The 18,917-nt window shown below is 40.2% G+C and overlaps 1 protein-coding gene across 12 annotated transcripts in view; it reads left to right on the forward strand.

Moving 5' to 3' along the window:
- Positions 1 to 1,672: 1,672 nt before the first annotated feature.
- BCL11B (BCL11 transcription factor B) overlaps positions 1,673 to 18,917 on the forward strand; it is a 171,237-nt gene continuing 153,992 nt past the window's right edge. For 3 of the 12 annotated variants that reach the window (XM_087872350.1, XM_087872358.1, XM_087872368.1), the window contains exon 1: positions 2,075 to 3,818. In XM_087872350.1, the coding sequence (XP_087728476.1) occupies positions 3,761 to 3,818 (58 nt within the window). In that variant the 5' untranslated portion in view covers positions 2,075 to 3,760. Of the gene's footprint in view, positions 1,949 to 2,074; positions 3,819 to 4,465; positions 4,635 to 18,917 lie in introns of those variants that run through there. The other 9 variants (XM_087872352.1, XM_087872360.1, XM_087872355.1 and 6 more) reach the window with 6 other exon arrangements.

Raw genomic sequence — 18,917 nt, forward strand, 5'->3', positions numbered from 1 at the left:
GCAGGGCACTTATTAGCATGAGCTGGTTGTGTTCGCTTAGCTTATTAACTAAATAGCTTGATTCACACGTTCTCCTAATCCGTACTTATCTAGTTGTGGTTTAGAGTGACGTCGAACCCAGCTTCATGATTTAACCCTATGGCTATAGGGTTATGAGTTATGAACCACAACTCGAATCTGGCCAACGTGTGAATGAAGTTCAGCCGGATCTCTCTCTCCCCACCATCCGCCGTCTGTCAAGACCGATCCACGTGCGCGTAGCTAATGGCCGTCTTCCCAACGTTCTCGCCCATACTGATGAATGGGTGGAGTGCGGAATCTTAAAACTGCCTGGAAGGGATAATTTCTCTTCCAACAGTAGCTCCAAGTTAGAAAGAAACATCGTTTTTCGCTTCAGCAGTCCCAGATCAAACTCAGGCTGGAGTCCACCACAAGTTGGCTTAAATTTAGTGCTGAATGTAGCCAAGAGGAAATAACTTCCCAGGTGAAGCATGAGGGCGAAAGAAAGAAGCCTGTTTGTTCTTAGTTGTTTGGGAGGGAGGGAGGTGATAACAGTCAAAAGTCTCAGGTAAGATCACCTGAGGAAAAATAGATTCGACTGCTGCCTTTTGGTATATGGCACGCTAACCCCTTTATATCGTATTCGAGAGCGAGTTCAGAAGTTTCGTCCACTTCATCCACAACTTCCGTGAGCGCAGTTAGTCGCAACTTCTCGCAGCGGTCTTGGCCTGTTTTCAAGCGCCTTGAACGACGGCAGCTTAGCACCGTTAAGACGCTTGCAAGGCATGCTGAGTGGCAGGGCCCGGGTGGGCTGCGTTTTTTTTTTTTTTAAAAAAAAAAGAGGAGCCAATGAAATCGCGCGAGCTCGGAGATGGCGGGATCCCTTGCACGGGGTGCCCTTCGCGACACTTCCGCGGCACCCCAGGGGCTTTTCTGTTGAGGAGTAGGCCACTGAGTAACAGTCCCAGGAACTCTCGTGGGAGAGTTCGCCATATATTTGCTCAAGGGGGTGACTGCTGTTATGTCTTGTTTAATCAGGATTGAGAGGCTGTATCTAGCAGTCAACTATATTTATTTAGTGACTTCTCCGTTCAGACGATTACTCAGGCTAACGGGTGAGTCTGGAGTGACCCAAAAACATGGGCAAAAATTGCCGAGCTGGGCTGCAGTCAAATAATAGGTGCCTTAACTCCCGCTTCATATTTCAAGGGAAAATATCAACTGTAACAAGTGGAGTTTAGACCTGGGGTGGGGGGACATAGCGCCAGAACGGTGTTTCGGATGTCCAGGTCTTACTGAATATACTTTCTGGCGTTTGTGCTTGCCTGCGTTTGATGACACCAGCTGGCTTGGCAGTCCAGCCCAGAATGGGGGCTCGGCTGAGAGGGAGGCATGACACCCTCAGGGAATCGACGAGCCATGTGCCCTATCATGCCCCCCACCCACCCCCCCACCCACTCACCCCCGCGCTCCAAGTTCACTGCCATGCTGTGGAAAGGAAGCAATCATTTTGACCAGGCAGCCCTCATACCTGCTACCTTTACTCCGAACGTCTGAATAGCAGGGATCTTTTAAAACTGCTTTATTTGTAAGACACCTGGTGAATGCCGGCTCCTTGATCAAAGCTGGAATGTTTCCATTAAGGGGAGGGGGGGCGCTCTGGAAGACACCCATTAGCCTGAGCGACCGTCTGCACTGAAGGTTAGGTAGAAGCCCAGGCCTGCAGGCTAGACGAGGAAGTTGAAGGCGATGGCAAGGCGCGTCTGTCCCGCTGCCAAGAAACTACCCAGCTCTGGCTGTGGAAGCGCCAGGAGTCAGGCTGGGGAGGAGGGAGTCTCCCTTTGGCTTTAACCTGGCTCGCAAGCCCGCTTGCTTAGGTCAACGCCACTTCCAGTCTGGACTAGCAGAGCCCCGGGAATCTACAGGGGATCCTTCTTCACGTGAAGTGGTGAGGCGCTTGGGAAGAAAGTGAGAGTAGGGCGGGCGTGTGCGTGTGTGTGTCTCCCTCCGCAATCGCGATTCACATTGGGAAAGGGGGTGGGAGAGAAATATCTCTTTCCCCACGCAGATATTTGTGTTATTGTAAAAACTGTTGGAAATACACAGCGAAGGTGTTCTGAGCAGAGTCGGGCTGCTACTGCCGCCGCCGCCAGTCTGCGTGCAGGGAAGAGAGCGAAGGAGCGCTGTAGTTGAAAAGGGGGAAGTGAATGAATCTCTTTTTGAGGCCAAGATCCAGCCGCCTGGAAGCTCTCCGAGCAGGTGGATCGAGCAAGGACAGGATGGATTCCGCGGACCTTGGGCGCTCGCTGCAAGCCTCATTCCGGCTGCTTCTCCGGGTTGAGCCGATCGTAGCCACCTCCAACTCTTTCCTTCTTCCCCTTTGCTTTTCCGGAGCCAGCCTGCTTGGCTCGACTAACCCCTTTACCTACACCCTGCTTCCCCCGGGAGACGGCCGTCCCATTTGGGCCTCCTGCCAGCGGGCGGCGGCGGCGGCGGCTTCGGCAGCGAGGATGGCCCGGGTCCTTGTCACCTCCTCCCTCTTCCTAAGACCTGCGAGACCTTTGCTGCTGCTTTTTCGTAACTGGAGCGGGGACGATTTGGGGAAAAAGGCATCTCCTCCCGTCTACTGGATTACTCCCTCTTTTTATTTTTCCCCTGAATCTCGTTTTGGCTGTGGCTCTGCAGAAGGCAACCTTGGCGAAGCAATCGGAGCCGCGCGTGTGCTGGGAGTGTGTTTGAGGGTGGTTCCCCCCCCTTCTTGTTCTCTTGCAGGGTACAATGTTAAAAAGCCACCGCTAGTCGCCCCCAGTGCTCCTACTCTCTAGGTCTTTTTTGTCTCTAGTGCAGATTAAACGTCACGTCCGCACTTGAACTTGAATTTTATCCCATTGTACGGAGGCAGACCCAGCCATAGAGAGATTGAGCGCTCCCAGGGAAACAGGACTCCGCCATCTTCACATTGCAATATATCTCCTAGTAATAGCCAGCACTCACCCAGAAGCACTGGGGGGCTTCCTTCCTATCAAGACCTTGTGCCAAGCGAGGGGAGGGGGGGAAAGCACTGGTAAAAGTGGTGCGAGCAAAGCAAAGCAAAGCAAAAAAAAAAAAAAAGCAAAAAAAAAAAGCAACCTCAAACAGTAGCACTTGAACTGGCAAAGAGGAGACACAGTTTGGGCTATCCCTTTAAAAAAAGCAAAGCAAAAAAGAATTCTAATTAACTCAGCAAGGGTATTTTTGTTGCATTTTTCTCTGCGTGTGGGCAAATACCAATTTTTCTACTTTTGTGCGAGCGTGTGTGCATATAATTCAATTTTCATTTCTTTTTCCTTTTTTTTTTTTTAAAGAAAACCCTCCTGATGGAAGAAGTGCACTTTGCTTTTTTTTCCCTTTCTTTTTCTTCTAACCACTCTGGAAAAATAAATGTCAGCGCTTGGTGAAGTTCAAGAAAAGATCTGGAAGCTGTGGAAAAGGAAAACAAAAACCAAACAACCCAAAAGACAGTTGTCTTGTGAAAATAAAAGCCAAGCCTCCCCCACTTCATTTATGATGTTTGTTTAATTGGACGAAGAACCTCATCCTGAGAACGTCAAGGGGGGAAAGTGCTGCTCTCTTTTGAGTTCTTTATTTTCTTTTTAAAAGAAGAAATCCGTCAAGAAGAGCATAGAAGAAGAGGAGGAGGAAGACGACCGCTTCCCCCCTCCTCCGCTCCCCCCTACCTAAGTCCAGCTCTCCGGGCGATGACCGTGTAAATGCCAGGGCAATGTCCCGTCGCAAGCAGGGGAACCCGCAGCACTTATCACAAAGGGAAATTATCACGCGTAAGTTGTGCCTCGCGAGGAACCGACTCGGAAAGCTGAACGTATGTGGGGAGTAGTGAAGGGGGGGCTCGAACCTGGATGCGATTTGGGCGCCTTGCGCGAAACTGGTCAGGGAGGATTTGAGGGGTGCCGGTGGGTGGGAGAAAGTGAGGGGCTTGGAGAGTTAGGGAAGAAGGAAGGAGATTCTGGCCGCGGCGGGGATGCCTGGGAAGCTAAGGGGGACGTGTATGTGTGTTGGCTGGGGGGGGGGGGAGAACGAAGCGAAAGAGGGGTGTATGCCGGGTGCCGAGCGAGAGAGAGAAAGTTTGGGGAGAATTTGTGGGCAACCGGGGGGGAGCAAGAAGGAAGAAGGCCAAGGAGCCGGCCGAGAGGGGGAAAGAGAACCGGGGATGGCGGGGAAGGAGTGAGGGGTGAACTACGGGAGCTTGAAAGGAGAGGAGAGGCGAGGCGGGTCCAAAGTTGGCCGCGAGTGGAAGGCAGCGGCTGCCGGGGAAGGGGAAGGTGGCTGGAGCGCGGCAGGGAGATCCGTAATGAGAACCACATGGAGGGAACGTTTGGGCCGGGGATGAAGCGGCGAGGCCGGCGTGGGGAGCTGGGAGAGGGGGAGGCGGAGGAGGAGCGTGGCAGGCGAGGTGGGGGGGAAATCCAGTGATTGGGGCTGCTTCGCCCCCCCATTAGGGAAGCCCCGCTCGGTAATGGGAGATAGGACCGGACTTGGGGTGGGGAGGGATGGCAGCGACGGACAGGTAGTCGGGCAGGCTCGGAGCCTTTGGATCGACTTCTCCCTCGACGAGGTCCGGCAGCCCGGCACAAAGCGTAGGGTGGTTTTGCATACGATGGGCGTGTGGCGAGAGCCCAGGCGAAGACGGGGTGGGGGGTGGGGGGGAAGGCAGATGTATGTGTGCGGGGGGGGGGGAAGTGTGGGAATTTTTTTTGGTGGGACCTCGCAAAGTAATGGCAGCACCATTTTGCAAAATGAAGCGCGCGCCAGCAGCAAGCTAGAGAAGTCCTGTGAAAAGCGCGCCACTTTCTAATCCTGCAAGAGAGCAAGGTGCTGCTGAGATCCCAATGTGGCCCAAAATAGTTCAAACAGATGGGGATGGAATGGGGGGGTGGGTGGCCAAGAGGTGTAGAATGAGGTACTCCACACATCGGAGGCAAGAATGGGAGGGTGGGGATCCAGGACTTGGTTGTCTGGAGTCGTGGGGGGTCGAACTAAGGGGTCAGTGTCCCTCGGTTTCAGCTTCTTGTTGCAAAACCTATGGGACTGTAAAATTAAAAAAAAAAGATACCAACAACCAACCTTTTATTTTTCTCCTTATCTTTCTGTGCTGTCCCGAATACTTCGAAATGCAATAGACGCCAAATATAAAAGTGCCTTGAGGATTTGCAAAGCAGCATTGTTTGTTTTTTTTTTTCCTGCTTTCTCGCTTGGCATTTTTTTTAAAAAACAACAACAACAGCTAGGTGCAACATAAAGTAACTGCCCAAGAAAGAGATAGACCTGGAGTAGTATTCCGGGACGGAAAGGTGGGGGAGAGATAGGATATTGCAGAGGAGAAAAAGGAGCGAGATCAGAACCGAGAGAAATGCAAACGGACGCTGCAAGGAACAGCTCCTTTGCACGCCCGGGCTGCTGCGAGAGCCGCCGCTGCTGCTCTCGGGGAGCTGGGCGAAGCAATGGAAGGAGGCGCGCGCCTGGGCGAGACCCGGAGAGAGGGCTGAGTTGAAGAGACTGTGTTTGGAGAGGGGGGTGGGGGTGGGAGAAGCCAGGAAAGAATAGAATATGTTATGTTAGATTTCTCCAAATTTAAACGAACATAAATGCACACACGGCCCTGCGTCTCCCCTCCCCCCGAGAGTCTAGGACTAGCAGCCATCTGCCAAGCAGCATTTGGTGACAGCGGTCGCTCTCGGTCCTTCCTTTGTTACAGCTGATAAAAATGTTATTTGTGAGAATACATCGGAATTATATTGATTGGAGAACGAAGGCGCTCGACCCGGGATGGCGTTTGGCTCCTGAATGTTGTTTTTCTCCCCCTCCTCCAGCGACTTCATTTTTTTTTCTCCTTCCCCCCCTCCCCCCCCCATTCTTGCATTCCCCCCCACTTTTACTACTCAGCTGCAGCAGCACCACCGAGGAAGATAGGCTTGGTATCGGCGTTTAAGTTGATTTTGAGCGGGGAGTGGATGGCTGGGTTTTAAAGTGGATTTAAAACCCAAACTCCGGCAAAACCTGTCATGCCTTTCGAGCAAACTGTATTTATTATTATTTTTTTCTGAAGAAAAACCCTAGCCAGTTTATGAAATCCCCAAAAGGGAAGGAAGGAGGATTCTTCTTCTTCTTCTTTTTTTGTTGTTTACAAATTATTCCAAGGAAGTCTTCTGTTTTCTGAACGCTGGCAGGTGGACTTTAATTTTTGATAGTAAAGAGGGGTGGTGGTGGGGGGGAGGTAGAAAAAGATAAAGACAGTCACAGATATTGGTATTAGGAGATGAAACAGACACAGTGCACACATTTTGGGAAGAAATTCGAATCTGGCTTGATTTGGGAATTTCACTTTCCTTTCTCTCTTGTGAGAACCAACCATCATTACTTTTGAGGTGGTTAACAAGGTTTGCTGGAAAGATTCTCCCAAATGTCTCTGTACTTGTGGCTTAAGGTTTACAGTGGTGCTAAAAAGTCTTCAGGTACTTCCCTTTTTCCTCAGGTCTCACATTCCACTTTTCAGGAGGAAGGCTTCTTGAATTAGGCTGTAGAAAGCAAAATCAGGGAGATAATCTTTTGTCATGGGCACAAATGATGTGTATGTTTGGGTATGTGGGGAAGAAAGACAAAAATACCAAGAAAATGTCACACTGTTTCAACTGTCAGAACTGAGAGAGAGAGAGGAGAGGGAGGCAGGGAGGGAGGGAAGGAGGGAGAGAGAGTTTCACCAAGATCTATTTGGACCAATTTTCAGGAAGGTATTAATTAATTTTTAAAAGAATAGTATGATTAAAAAAAAAGGAAAGAAAAAATACCAAGAAGTTGGACGGAAGCACAAACAAGGACCAAATAAGTAAACAAATCCATATAAAATCCCTCCCCTCTCCACCTGTATTTTTTTCCTCAGTGAATATGAGGTGTTCTGAAAACTGCAAGTATCTGAAAGAGGAAGGGTCAACCAGCTTGGCAACTGCCTTTCAAGGTGGATGGCTCTGTTAGGCAGGCATTTCTCTCTCTACCCCCTTTCATTGGAATGCTTTAGATTTTAGTCTCTGGATGCTGAAATAAAGATTCTTACCTTGAACGGTGAACAGGCAGAAAGGAAAATATTTATGGCCTGAGAGAAAAAAATATTTACTGACTGATCCTGTATGATTACTCAGAAGTAAGCACCGCTGAGTTCAGTGCTGCTTAGTCTCAAGTAAGTATGTATAGGATTTTCAATCTTAAGGGAACAATCCAGATGCAGGTCAGTTTTGTTGCTATCTTTCAGTGACAGCACTCTGACTTAATTGTTACAGTATTTTAAATTTATTTATTTAGATAAATATCTATGATTTCTCTGAATTCCTTCTTGATAAATGTACCTCACCTAATCTGTCAGTGATAGATTAATGAGTTGATGGAAGAAAACCTGTGGTTTGTTTTCTAGTGAAGGATTTAGTGGGAAAATAGAATGAGTTGCGTTTAATTTAGAAAATTAAAATGGATCTTGAGGAAAATGCAGACAAATATTTTAGGATTTTTCTGTACTACATAATAATGTTAATTAGATTTTTACAACAGAATTTCTTGTTTAATAGCTAAAACAGTAAGATTTGAGCAGCAGCACTACAGCTTTAAAATGAACTGATAAGTTAGAATGCAATCAAAGAAACCAACCATCAAAATAATTCTGATTGTAATATAGAGCTGAATCTCCTCTAAGACAATCTCTTCAGGGTGCTGTTGTAGGATTTATAATAGAATCACACCCTTGCTTTGCAAAAATAAATTTGCCAGATTTCTAGAATTCTTCTACTCAACAGGTGGCTTGCTGGTTTTCCTTTTCTGGACCATGCTAATTTGAAAAACGTCACCATAGTCTCAGTAAAAAGAAAATATTTTAAAGTTTGTTTTCTGTTTTTTTCTTTACTGAAAGGATTTCTCTCACCCAGAAGCAATTCAGGAATCTAAACAGACATCCAAGCTAAGAGATTGGTTAAAGTCAGGAATTAGTTAGAAATAAATTTGTAGAAATGGTTTCAATTTCTGTATAAAATATGAAACTGGGACGTGTGTATGCAGCAGGTATTATACGCTGAATTTTATTGCTTCCTCCATTGTCCACACCTCTACCCTGCATTGTAGTTCATAAATTGTACAGGATGTATTTTAGTCAAAATTGCAGACTGTAAAATATTTTATGAGACCTATTTTGGTTTTAAAACTCTATCCCTTTTCTCTCGCTAATTTTTAGACGTTGGCTAGCATTTAGTCTGCCATCTTTAGATGTCCTTTGAATCATTTAGTTTGTTTAGGAGAATAAATACACCAAGGAATAAGGAACAGTTTTGCTTTTTGTTGATGGGCAAATACAGGGATTAATTTGTTAGGCTTATTTAAGCATTTTAGTAAGCATGGAGATACACACGCACAAGCAGAGTGGTTCATTGAAAGCCAGGTTATTGTGTGTCTCTTCTAGTTACATGGAAGTGTGAGTTGAACAAAGGCTGTTCAAAAAATGAATTTGGTCCAGGTAAAAGAGGCCAAATTTTTAATGCCATTGGCTCTAGTTGGCACATTCAGCCTCCCTTATCAGAATGAAGTGGGTTTGAAGCTTGTTCCATTAGTTTAACTCAACACATAACAAGGCTTTTCTTTTCCGTTTTCTGTTGAGATTGCTCTGCACTCTCTTGTTTGTTATTACAAAATACTCTCCAAAATAAACTTTCCTAGTTTTTCAGTTGAAGTCACGTTGGTGGTGATCAGTGGCTTGCCTTGACAGCTAGGGGACGCTCATAGCCTGTCTGATAGAGATTTTGTTTCCCATCATCTCTGAAGGCAAGGCAATAATAGAGAGGAGTCGGGTTTCCATCCTTGCCTACAAAATGTTTTAGGTGTAAAGTTGTGGTATTGATTTTCATGCCGAGATCTGCATAGTACAAGATGAGAGAGATTGCAAGTTAGATAAATCTATTTTCTAAGCAAATTATGACTGATTAAACAACTCTGGCAAGATGGATGTTTTTTAATTAAAATTAGCTTTTAAAAGTGTCTTTTACTGTTAGTATCTTGTCATTACTTTCTGAATTCCAAGTGGCTTGATTAACCAAAAGCAAGGAGTACGTCCTTCACACATTGAGTGTATGTGCTCGTATATATTTATGCACAGCGAATAATTTGCCTTTTGTACACATTTTACATATTGAACCTGAAAGGATATTACATGAAATGGGATTATTTTTAAACAATAAAAAAGATTAGCGAGATTGAATTGTTTAGGCCTAACGGAATAAGAATTACAGAGAATGTACTTACGTCAATATGTACACATTTTCTGTGTAAAATCATATAGATACACATTGTGAGCAACATAAATATCCTGGCCAAACTAAAAACTTTTAAAAGCTGTATGTTTAATGGTGGGGAAAGGGGATTGTATATCAACTCAGATTTCGGCTCAGTTTTGAGCAGATGTTCATGTCTATCAGTTGATTAGAACAATAGTAAACAAATTGATGTATACAAAGGTGAACGTTTAAGGAAATCACATCTTACAAGGACTGCACTAGTCCGTGGTATAGTTACTTATAATTGATAACTGCATACTGTTGGATTCATCTGGTACATACAATTTGTTCAAGTTACTTTTAGAGAAACCATAGTTATCAAATGTATTTAAATATTCTGTGTAGTTTTATGCGGCAAAACCTTTCAGAAACACCTTAATTATGGCTCTGAATGTTATGGAGCCATGCAAGCTTATTTTCATTGGTTTACCTTTCTTAGAATAATATGGAGGTTATAATATATAGAGGTTCCTCATAAACAGCATAGATACAGATCATCATAAACAGCATAAAAAGTTACTTTGACAGCAGGTAGGTATAGAATTGTGTGTTTGTGACTTCCCAGATTCCCCTGACCAGCTTTATAGGAATTGAATCTCTTGAATCCTTTCTTGCTGAAATGTATGCCATATAATGAGTTATAAAAAGATCCAGCGATACAGCTTTGCCAGAAGAAAGGTATTGAAGGTTTTGTAGAAGTTTGTTAGGATCGGGTTTTGTTAACTCTTCTGCAAATTTTTCTCTCATGTCAGGGCACAATCTATGGGTACATATTCTCCATTGACGGTGCAGTGGGCTCTATTTGAACTTTCAAAGAGAAATAAATTAGGTCAGACAAAAGAGTAGAGCTGTCATTTACTATACGAGAACCCTTCATTCTCAGCTAGACAGGGCCTGTAATTTATCTGATCATTTCTCCACTTCATTTAGTGTTCCCATCCAGTTTCTTGGAAGCAGAGAGACAGCAGGCAGCTTATTGGACTAACTTGGAAATGAAGTGATGAGAAGATCTTTTCCCTGCCTAACATCCACTCGCAACCCCAGAATACATGTAGGCTCTAGAAAGCCTCGAATTTTGTCCCTAACAACTTGCTTCAATCTTGGGACTTAAAAAACTTTTCACAGTAATAAAAGAAAGAAAATAGTAGTTGGTAATCGAAGTATCACCAATAATATTCCACACTTGTGAAACTGCTTGTTATGCTCAGCCTGTTCTTTAATTTTGTTTCTGAATATTCTTCTTGCCTGATTTTTAAATGTGTTCTTCTTGGTGAATTTAGTTGAAGTTAAAAGCAGCGGATAAGATTAAGAACATCTGATTTAAGAAAAAAATCACATAGATGCATTTTTACTAGGAAGGTCTCACTACATTGGTGAGCCTTAAAAATAAGTTTTCATCAGATTGTATTTTAAGGCTTCATTTGGGCTTTTGTGATTTAAGGATGCCCGAGAGATCATCCCCAAAACAGTTCTAATCTAGACAGTTAAAGAGGTAGGACACAATACATTTGCATTTGTGCAGTTTCAATTTATTTAAGAGTCTTTATGTTGAAAAATTATTTGGTTATATAATCCTGCAAAGCATCGTTTGGCTTGTGCAGGACTCTAGTGCATTTAGCACAGTTCACAAAGTGGGTATATTGTTATGAATATAACTGCATAACGATCTAGGGGAAATGTGCTTAAACAGACTGGGCATTATTGATATGTAAGGAAATCTTTTAGCAGTTATTAGGATAATACTTTTCTCTTGTTTCTGCTTAATTAGTTTTATAAAATGCTCTTATAGAATCCTTTAGAATTTCCTGTTCATGTAGTATAATTCTCCACAGCGTTTGCATTTGTTCTGTTCTTCCATTTTATTTTGGAAAAGTACCGTTTCAGTCAACTAAGTTTCAACTGTATATTGGGGATTTTTAATTTTTCTTGTTCTTCTGTAAGAACATACATTCAAAAATGTAAAGATAGAATTGAAAACATAAAAGGAGGATATATCTCTTGCAGCATAGACAGGAGAAGGATAAGCAGTGGTCATGGACATAATGCAGGAATATAATTTTCTGGCAAATGAGGTATTTGGGAGTTTCATTAGTGGCATGACATTAATAGGAAATGGCTTGAGTGTTTTCTATGAATATATTTAGTTTTCCATTTGCAAAATTTTTGAATGCAGAAAATTTCTTGGAAAAATCTAATGATAGGTTTGTTTTGTGAGTGCTTAAATGCTTGTTGGGAATTGTGTGTACTCATGTGGTACAGTAAGAATGTATTGTAGAAATGTATGTGATTGTACACAGAGCATCATCTCTACTTCATTTCTTTTAATGCTTCTGGAATAATCTGACAAAATTTGTTGAGTGTCAGAACACCCAAAACCTCTGTGTAACTTGAAAAATAACACCAATAGAACTTGGTGTAAATAATGATGATGATTTACAATTCCCTTGGAAACTACCCCCACCTTTTGTGGTGGACATTTGACAAAGATGCTGCCTGTTTTCAATCCACAGCAAAAATTACATTAACTTTTTCTCACTTGTTGTTTATATTTTGCTATAAATTTATAGTCTAGAAAGTCTATTCTACTACAGCCAAAATACAAAAATTATCTGGATGGATTCTCTCTCCTCATTTATTTATTTGGTTTTAACTAAAACACATCTATTTACACAGGCATCAAGGAAGCTTTTTATCACAATCATATCATCTCAGTCCCTGATTTATCTGTGAAGATTTATGGCTTTTATGGTCTGTACAAGGACCTATGTATTTTAGCCTCTCAATTGCAATAAATCTTTTTTCTTCCTTCTGCATCTTGAATAGCTAGTTTATTTAGCAAAATATACAGATATTCGTGTAGGTTTTATTTAAATTAGACAAGCAGAGTCATTTTTCAAGAAAGAAATTGAGAGAAGCAGATTAGGGTAACACCAAGTCTTCCAGAAGTTGTTATAACCTATTGTTCTTTACAGTTATAGCCAACACTTCGCAAGTTTTAAAGTGGTCACTATGAGACTTTGCTGGAATAATTAAACTTGTGCAAAATAATTTTATTTTTTATCCTCCCCATCCCAAATCAAATTTGGGATAGGATTAACTTGTTCTCTTAAACCAAAGGCAAGTTCTTCAAAAGAGAAAGGTTTAGAAACTATAGCCGTGTGAGTGCCATTTGCATCTATTAATTCCAAATGAGCAATTCCAGGCAGTTTAAGCAATTCTGCTTCAAAAATCCGGGTTAATGCTGGTTCCTCCATAGTGATCGGAAATCATTCACATCTAGAGCTTGACCAGTAGTTTTGCAAAGCAGCCCAGTATAAATATGTGTATGTATGTACCTATATGTGCCTACCAAGGCAGTCTCCTATCTTTGAGTCCTAAACAGAAGTAGAACTGCTTGCCTTCAATGGTCAAGAGTGAAGGACAAGCAGGTTATGGAAATCTTCCCAAAAGTTGCATTGTACTTGTACATGCCATTTTAAAAAGTGGATTTCAGATGTTTTGTATTCTCATTCTCTCTGTCAGCTGGGAATACTTTAAGAAGGTGGAATAGAAACTGTTCACGTTACATATGTATACCATTCATATTTGTAAAGCCTGCCAACCAACAAAGATAAGCAAATTACATCTATCTGCCTGGCCATATCTACACCTGAAACTTATCTGAATCGAAAGGATTGTTGTAGTCTAATTTAATTAATTTTGCATAAAATACTTCCCAGTTGCAATTCTATAGTCATTTAGTAGGAATTCACCTTGTTTTGTGGTGCTTGTTTCTGAGCAGAAATATACTCTTACACCTCTTACAAGATTTACGTGACTCTATGAGTTTGAGTTTGCTGACTTGCAAATTGTGGTTGTGATGAGCCATTTTACACTATCAGATTAGTTTTGTTTTATTCACCATTCATATTGGTCTGCAGGAAACACCATTTCTCTTCTTTTCTTTTATGCTGATTTTATATGGACACTAATAGGGAGGTATATGAAAAAAGTATAACTTTTTCTCCTTAAGGGAAAAGAAAATGGATAGGCTGTTACAATGACAAAGTCTAGATTGAGATGAATCTGCAAACAAAATTACAAATAATTGGGATGATTAGCGGATAATGCTTTCCCTGAATTGTGGGTATTTATTTTAGCGTCTTCAGAATCTTCACTCAGTGATTGGTCCAGGTTTTTAATGTGCCACTGTGTAATTCTAATGGGTGTATAGGCATAGTGGTATGCCTATAGACCCATTAACAATTTAAAAGAGTGTTTATGAGCAGAATCTCAAGACGAAAGCAATTTCCTTGGTGGATGTTGAGCATAGTTTTCAAATACAAAGGTTTTTTTTTTTTTCGTGTTACCAAAATCCTCAAATTCTGGTGCAGGGCATGGGAAAACGCGGGAGTGCATTGAGTTCCTTTGAGGGGAAAAATATGGAGCCTGTTGGATATTCCTCTGAAATTAGGATTTCCCTGTAGAGTGGTGCAGCTGGCAAATGCTGCTTGATTCATCAATACATCATTACAAAGCGCAGCCAGATATAGTTAATCTACAGTCTGCTCATCTTGGTCTGCAGAGATTTACATCGTAACCAACATTACGGTACCTATGATGATTGCAGCACCTGCTTAACACCTAAGCAACACGTAGTATCAGCCCCATTTCTATTGGCTTCTGGCTTTGAGAAAATTGTGATGTTGCACAGAACCTTGGTGTTCTTATTGGCAAGCATGGAAGAGAGAGCATTATCATTTGCCATTAATTTTTAAAGAAAGGCAGAACAATGGATTCTTTTAAGAATTCCTAAAAATCCATTATTTAGTGCCGTCTTTTTTACTATAAAAAAGTTAAGAATTTTTATTTTCTCCACTATAGGTGATAAGGTTAGGAAAAAAAGAGTATTAAATGTTCAACTATTTCTCCTCTCCTTTAAAAAGTTTACAGTGTTGCAAGGAAAAAAAAGTATTTTGAAACAGAATTTGATCTCAAGAGAGCTCTTTGCAAATTACATTTTAAGAATAAAAATATGACCACGCAGAGACACATAGTTACATTGTGAGATAACTAACTGTTGTCTGATGACTGCATAGAGGCAGACTTGGTTTTGTTTTTGCACAATGTATCAATTGGTACAGGAAGTCATCATCCGCCAAAAAGGGTCCTTCCTTTTGCTGTTTTCATAAAAAGTTTGGAGATCGTAAAAACAGGCAAATAGATTTAACAAACATTTTTACTCATAACAGTAAACAGTGTGGCATGCTATATGTATGCAGCATTATTAACTTACTCACTGGCTATACCAATGCATTTAATCCAGCTATAAATCATAAAAAAGAAGAAGAAAATCCCCCAGGCATCTTGATTCAAAGTGCATAGCAGCTAAAAAGTTTGCATTTGCGTCTGATTGTTTCTTGATTCATATCCAATACCTCTCTTTTTATAATGCTCCTAAACTGATTTCTTCCCCTCCTGCAAGCAAGACATGTATTAATGTGTAGTTCATTGTATCTTCAATTGCCCAACTGTAAATATGTTAACATTACTAAAAGAAAAGGGTTAGTGGAGCTGGTTTGCAAACCCCTGATGAAGAATGGAGTAACTATTAAGTCACTTAACTATGCTATGCTTCAGTCAGATGAAATGAAAACCTTTTGATGCTACAATTGTGTTGGAAGAAAACACACACTTTGGAATGATAAGCAGTTAGTTTTGACAGGCTGGGTTACCCAGGTTTAATGAAGACAAGTCCTTTTAATTTAATAACATCTGGCCTGCTTGATTTTTAAGGATATTTTACACGATTGTTATAATTCTAACATCTTGATTTTTTTTTAAAATAAATCTCTTAATTATAGAACATTATTATCCTAATTTATAGAATTAAATTTTAAGTTCAATTGAATTTAATAACAGAAAAGAGGTTTTGAATGTGTGCCTTGGTGGATGTGTTTAAACAATGTGGTTGAAGGTTTGGATTGTTATGTATTAATTCCCTTTGTGTACAAGTGTGTGTGTGGGGAGTGTTTGTGTACAAGTGTGTGTGTGGGGAGTGTGTGTATATGTGTGTGAGTGAAGAAGAACTGAGTGATTTTGTGCTCTCTTGCTAATGGATTTGTCAGAACCTAATGTTTATTGTCATTTTTGAATTTATGAATGTAGCCTGGAAGAGCTAAGGCAAACATAGTCTACAACTGTAGAAAGTCTTATGCATTACCATACTAGAGCATAACATTCTCATCTTGGATTATTGGCCTTGGCTGTTTTTTTATGGAAATTCCATTGAAGTTAATAACTGGTTTTTTTTTTAGGAGGGTTGTCTTGTGGATCATGCCCCTTCTGTGCTCAGTTGGGTGACGCATTCTGAATTTACTGCGTTTAGATGAGATCATGAAATTTTGAAACAAAAAAAAAACCCGGTTTACATCACTCTATTTCTACATGAACCCATACAGAGCTGTACTGCATTTGCTTTTTGCTTTTTTTTTTTTTTTACTGAATAAATGGCCAGTTTAAAAAAAATATGTCACCATGTTTTCATTTATCCTATGCATGGAAAAACTTCCAAGTTCTCATTAAATTCTGATCACAGATGTTCATATTTTTCTTGACTAATGTGGGTAATGTACACACATATATACTGTGTGTGTGTCAGTGTATACAATTATATACTTAATATTTTCTATATATTAGGTTTCATTAGATAGTAAGCTGCCTCTTAGGCTTCCTTTATTGTTTCACCAATATATTGATAATTAACAATGAGCTTTTTTAGTTCTGTAATGATTAGTTGCTATATATTTTTTTTGCTTTTTTTTTGCTATTTTTGGTTGCCTTTTCTTAATTCCGTTTCAAAATAGAATAAATTCTATGAGTTACATTTTTAACCATTATTACTGAAGAAAGACCCCACTTACTTTGGAGTATATCTATCAACATTACTTTTACCTGCTCCAGATAATTTAATCTGCAATAATACTGCAATTCTATACTTGGTTCCCTGGGAATAAGCCTCCTTAATTTCAGCAGAGCTTACTTGTATGTAGATATGTATAGGACTGCACTATTCCACTTATCAGCATAGCTTTCTGTCTGGGTTATTAAATTTAATCAGAATTAAAATGACTGTTTAAATAACTTCCATTGATTTCTTTGAAAACAGCAATGATAATTTGAGAGAGAACTTTGCGTAAGAAGGAAATATAAAGCTGATTTTCTAAAATGTGATAGCTCCAGAGAATGAAAAATTACTGTGTGTGTGTACTGTGCACACCATTTACTTGGGTGAGAGTAAAGGGGAGAAGATTTAGATAAATGGGGACACACAGACTTACTAATCATGATGAGATGCTAATGAGACTCGCGTAGCACAGGATGTCAAGATAGCCAAATAAAATGGGAAAATTGATGACTTTAAGAATGTTTGATTTCTAAATTGTCTTGCAAACTGGGGAAATTGATTTTTTTCTTTAAAATATATTCAATCCTATTTTAATTCTGAATAATATACTTTTCTTTTTTTTTAATAAAAAAATCAGCTACTGCAGTTGAAGGAGATTTTGAAATTTCAACCCATATGAGGTCTGGAAGGCTGGTTACTTTGAATTTTTCTACTCCTTCCTCCCCTCATTTGCTTTCTTTTTTAATTTTTTTTTAAATAAGCAGTATCTCCTACATCATAAAGTTAAGAAGCTTGAAAACTTCCCTCCCATTCCATATTAAAACACATACATAGTTAGCCTATCGTAATTTCAGCCACATATCTCACTTTAGCAAGCAGGGGTGTTAAGGAAATGCCAAGACACGTTTTTTGAATTTTATCTATTTCCCGACTTCCATTCATTATGCTCCTTATTTGTACCTAGGTTCATTTCTGGCTCTCCCAATCCTTTTACCTTATCTTCCTTTGTGTGTGCGTGTTTTAATATTTTGACACTCTGCTCCCACCTAATAGGAATTCTTTTTGAGAAAGGATGCATATGTTGTCTAAAGGAGTCTTTTCACAGCCCTCGGTTTTTCCTTTCCCTTTTGGCTCTAAAATTATGTATATGTAATTGGTAATTAAAGGTGCAAGCTCTCTTCAATATAAACAGTATTGCTCAATGTTAGATCATTAAAGGGAACAGAAGCACTAAATAATTACCTTTTGCATTGTGACAAACCGTTCGCACAGAAATCCACTCACTTCCCGCTCAGCACTAGGGTTATGATTACATTTTCACGATGGCAAAAGAGTCCTTTCATAAAATAAATTGGTAAATTAATTACGTTGCATTGTCTACCAGCCGCTTTTAAAGTAAACTTTGAGGAAAGGATGGAGGGAAAGTAATTAATGGGTTTCACACACTATGCATTATGCCTAGTGTTTGAGTTACCTAGTGGATTAATTTGGCTACAAGTAAGTACAGGAAACTCAGAAGCTTTCATGCATGCATCTCCTATTCCTTAGGCTGACTTCTTGTTCATCCACCTCCATTAATTGTAAAGAGAAGGCAGTTAGCGTGGGCTTAATCTGAAGTACTATGAATCCAACAAAGCCCAAGTTCCGATGCATTCAGTTATTTTTCTTATATACATAGCTCCTGTGTATAAATTGCAAAACTGCATTTGACTACATTCATGTACTAATTAGCAATATTTTTTCAGAAACAGAAGTTAGATGCCTTTTGATCTAATTAAAACTGGGGGATTAGCCTCCTGGTTAGATAGTTTCCCTTTTATTATTAGAAAACAAAACAAAAAAAATCCAAATAAAAATAAATAGCAGTTTTAAAAACTGCCTAGGCAAATTTCCCATTCAGTTTGGGGATTCAGAATTCAGAAGTATGACAAATGTTTTACATTGTCCTGCTGCTTTTAGATCTCCAGGAAATTTGGAAACAAATCACCAATGCCAGTATTTCCATGTGTTCATTTTTTTCCCCTGCGGAGTTTCACTATTCCCTTCTCTTGATAAAACTTCAATGGCTCATCTCTTTTATTTACATGTCGTTAATTCACTGTGCATTGATCAGGCCAAATGATAAAATTCTTGTTTAGAGCAAAACCCTGCCAGCCATTGGGAACTGTGCCTGACCGAGGTCCATATTTTGTGTGGTTTTGCAGTTAGCCTGCCTTGGAAATAAAAACAAAATGAAACAAAACAAAAGTTTATTGCATCCTTCTAACATCGTGAATTAGCTATATTTAGTACATTATTATCTTCTGCAAACACAAGATTGTCCCAAAATTCTAGTTATATTAAGTAATGAGAGGATATATTGAGTATTCTGAAGACTATTTATATAAATAAAATTTGATCAGTGCGGACCATGGTGTAATTGAATTGGGAAATCGACTCTCCCATTTAATTTTTAGCATTTTAAGATAATATTTATGGACTGAAATTGAGAACTGTTCTGAACAAATTTCATTTTCTTTCAGCTAATAAGTGGATAGCATTATAATCTAAATAAATAAATTTGAACTGAGATGTTTTTTAAAAGAATGTTTGACCTTTTCATCAATTTGTCTTTTGGTTCTTTATAAAGGGTTTCTCTGTATAGTTCCTTATTGAGATATTTATGCTAGAAA

The sequence above is a fragment of the Pantherophis guttatus genome, chromosome 1 (genome assembly GCF_059756535.1).
Source record: "Pantherophis guttatus breed Tessera chromosome 1, ASM5975653v1, whole genome shotgun sequence".
Taxonomy (NCBI): Eukaryota; Metazoa; Chordata; class Lepidosauria; order Squamata; family Colubridae; genus Pantherophis; species Pantherophis guttatus.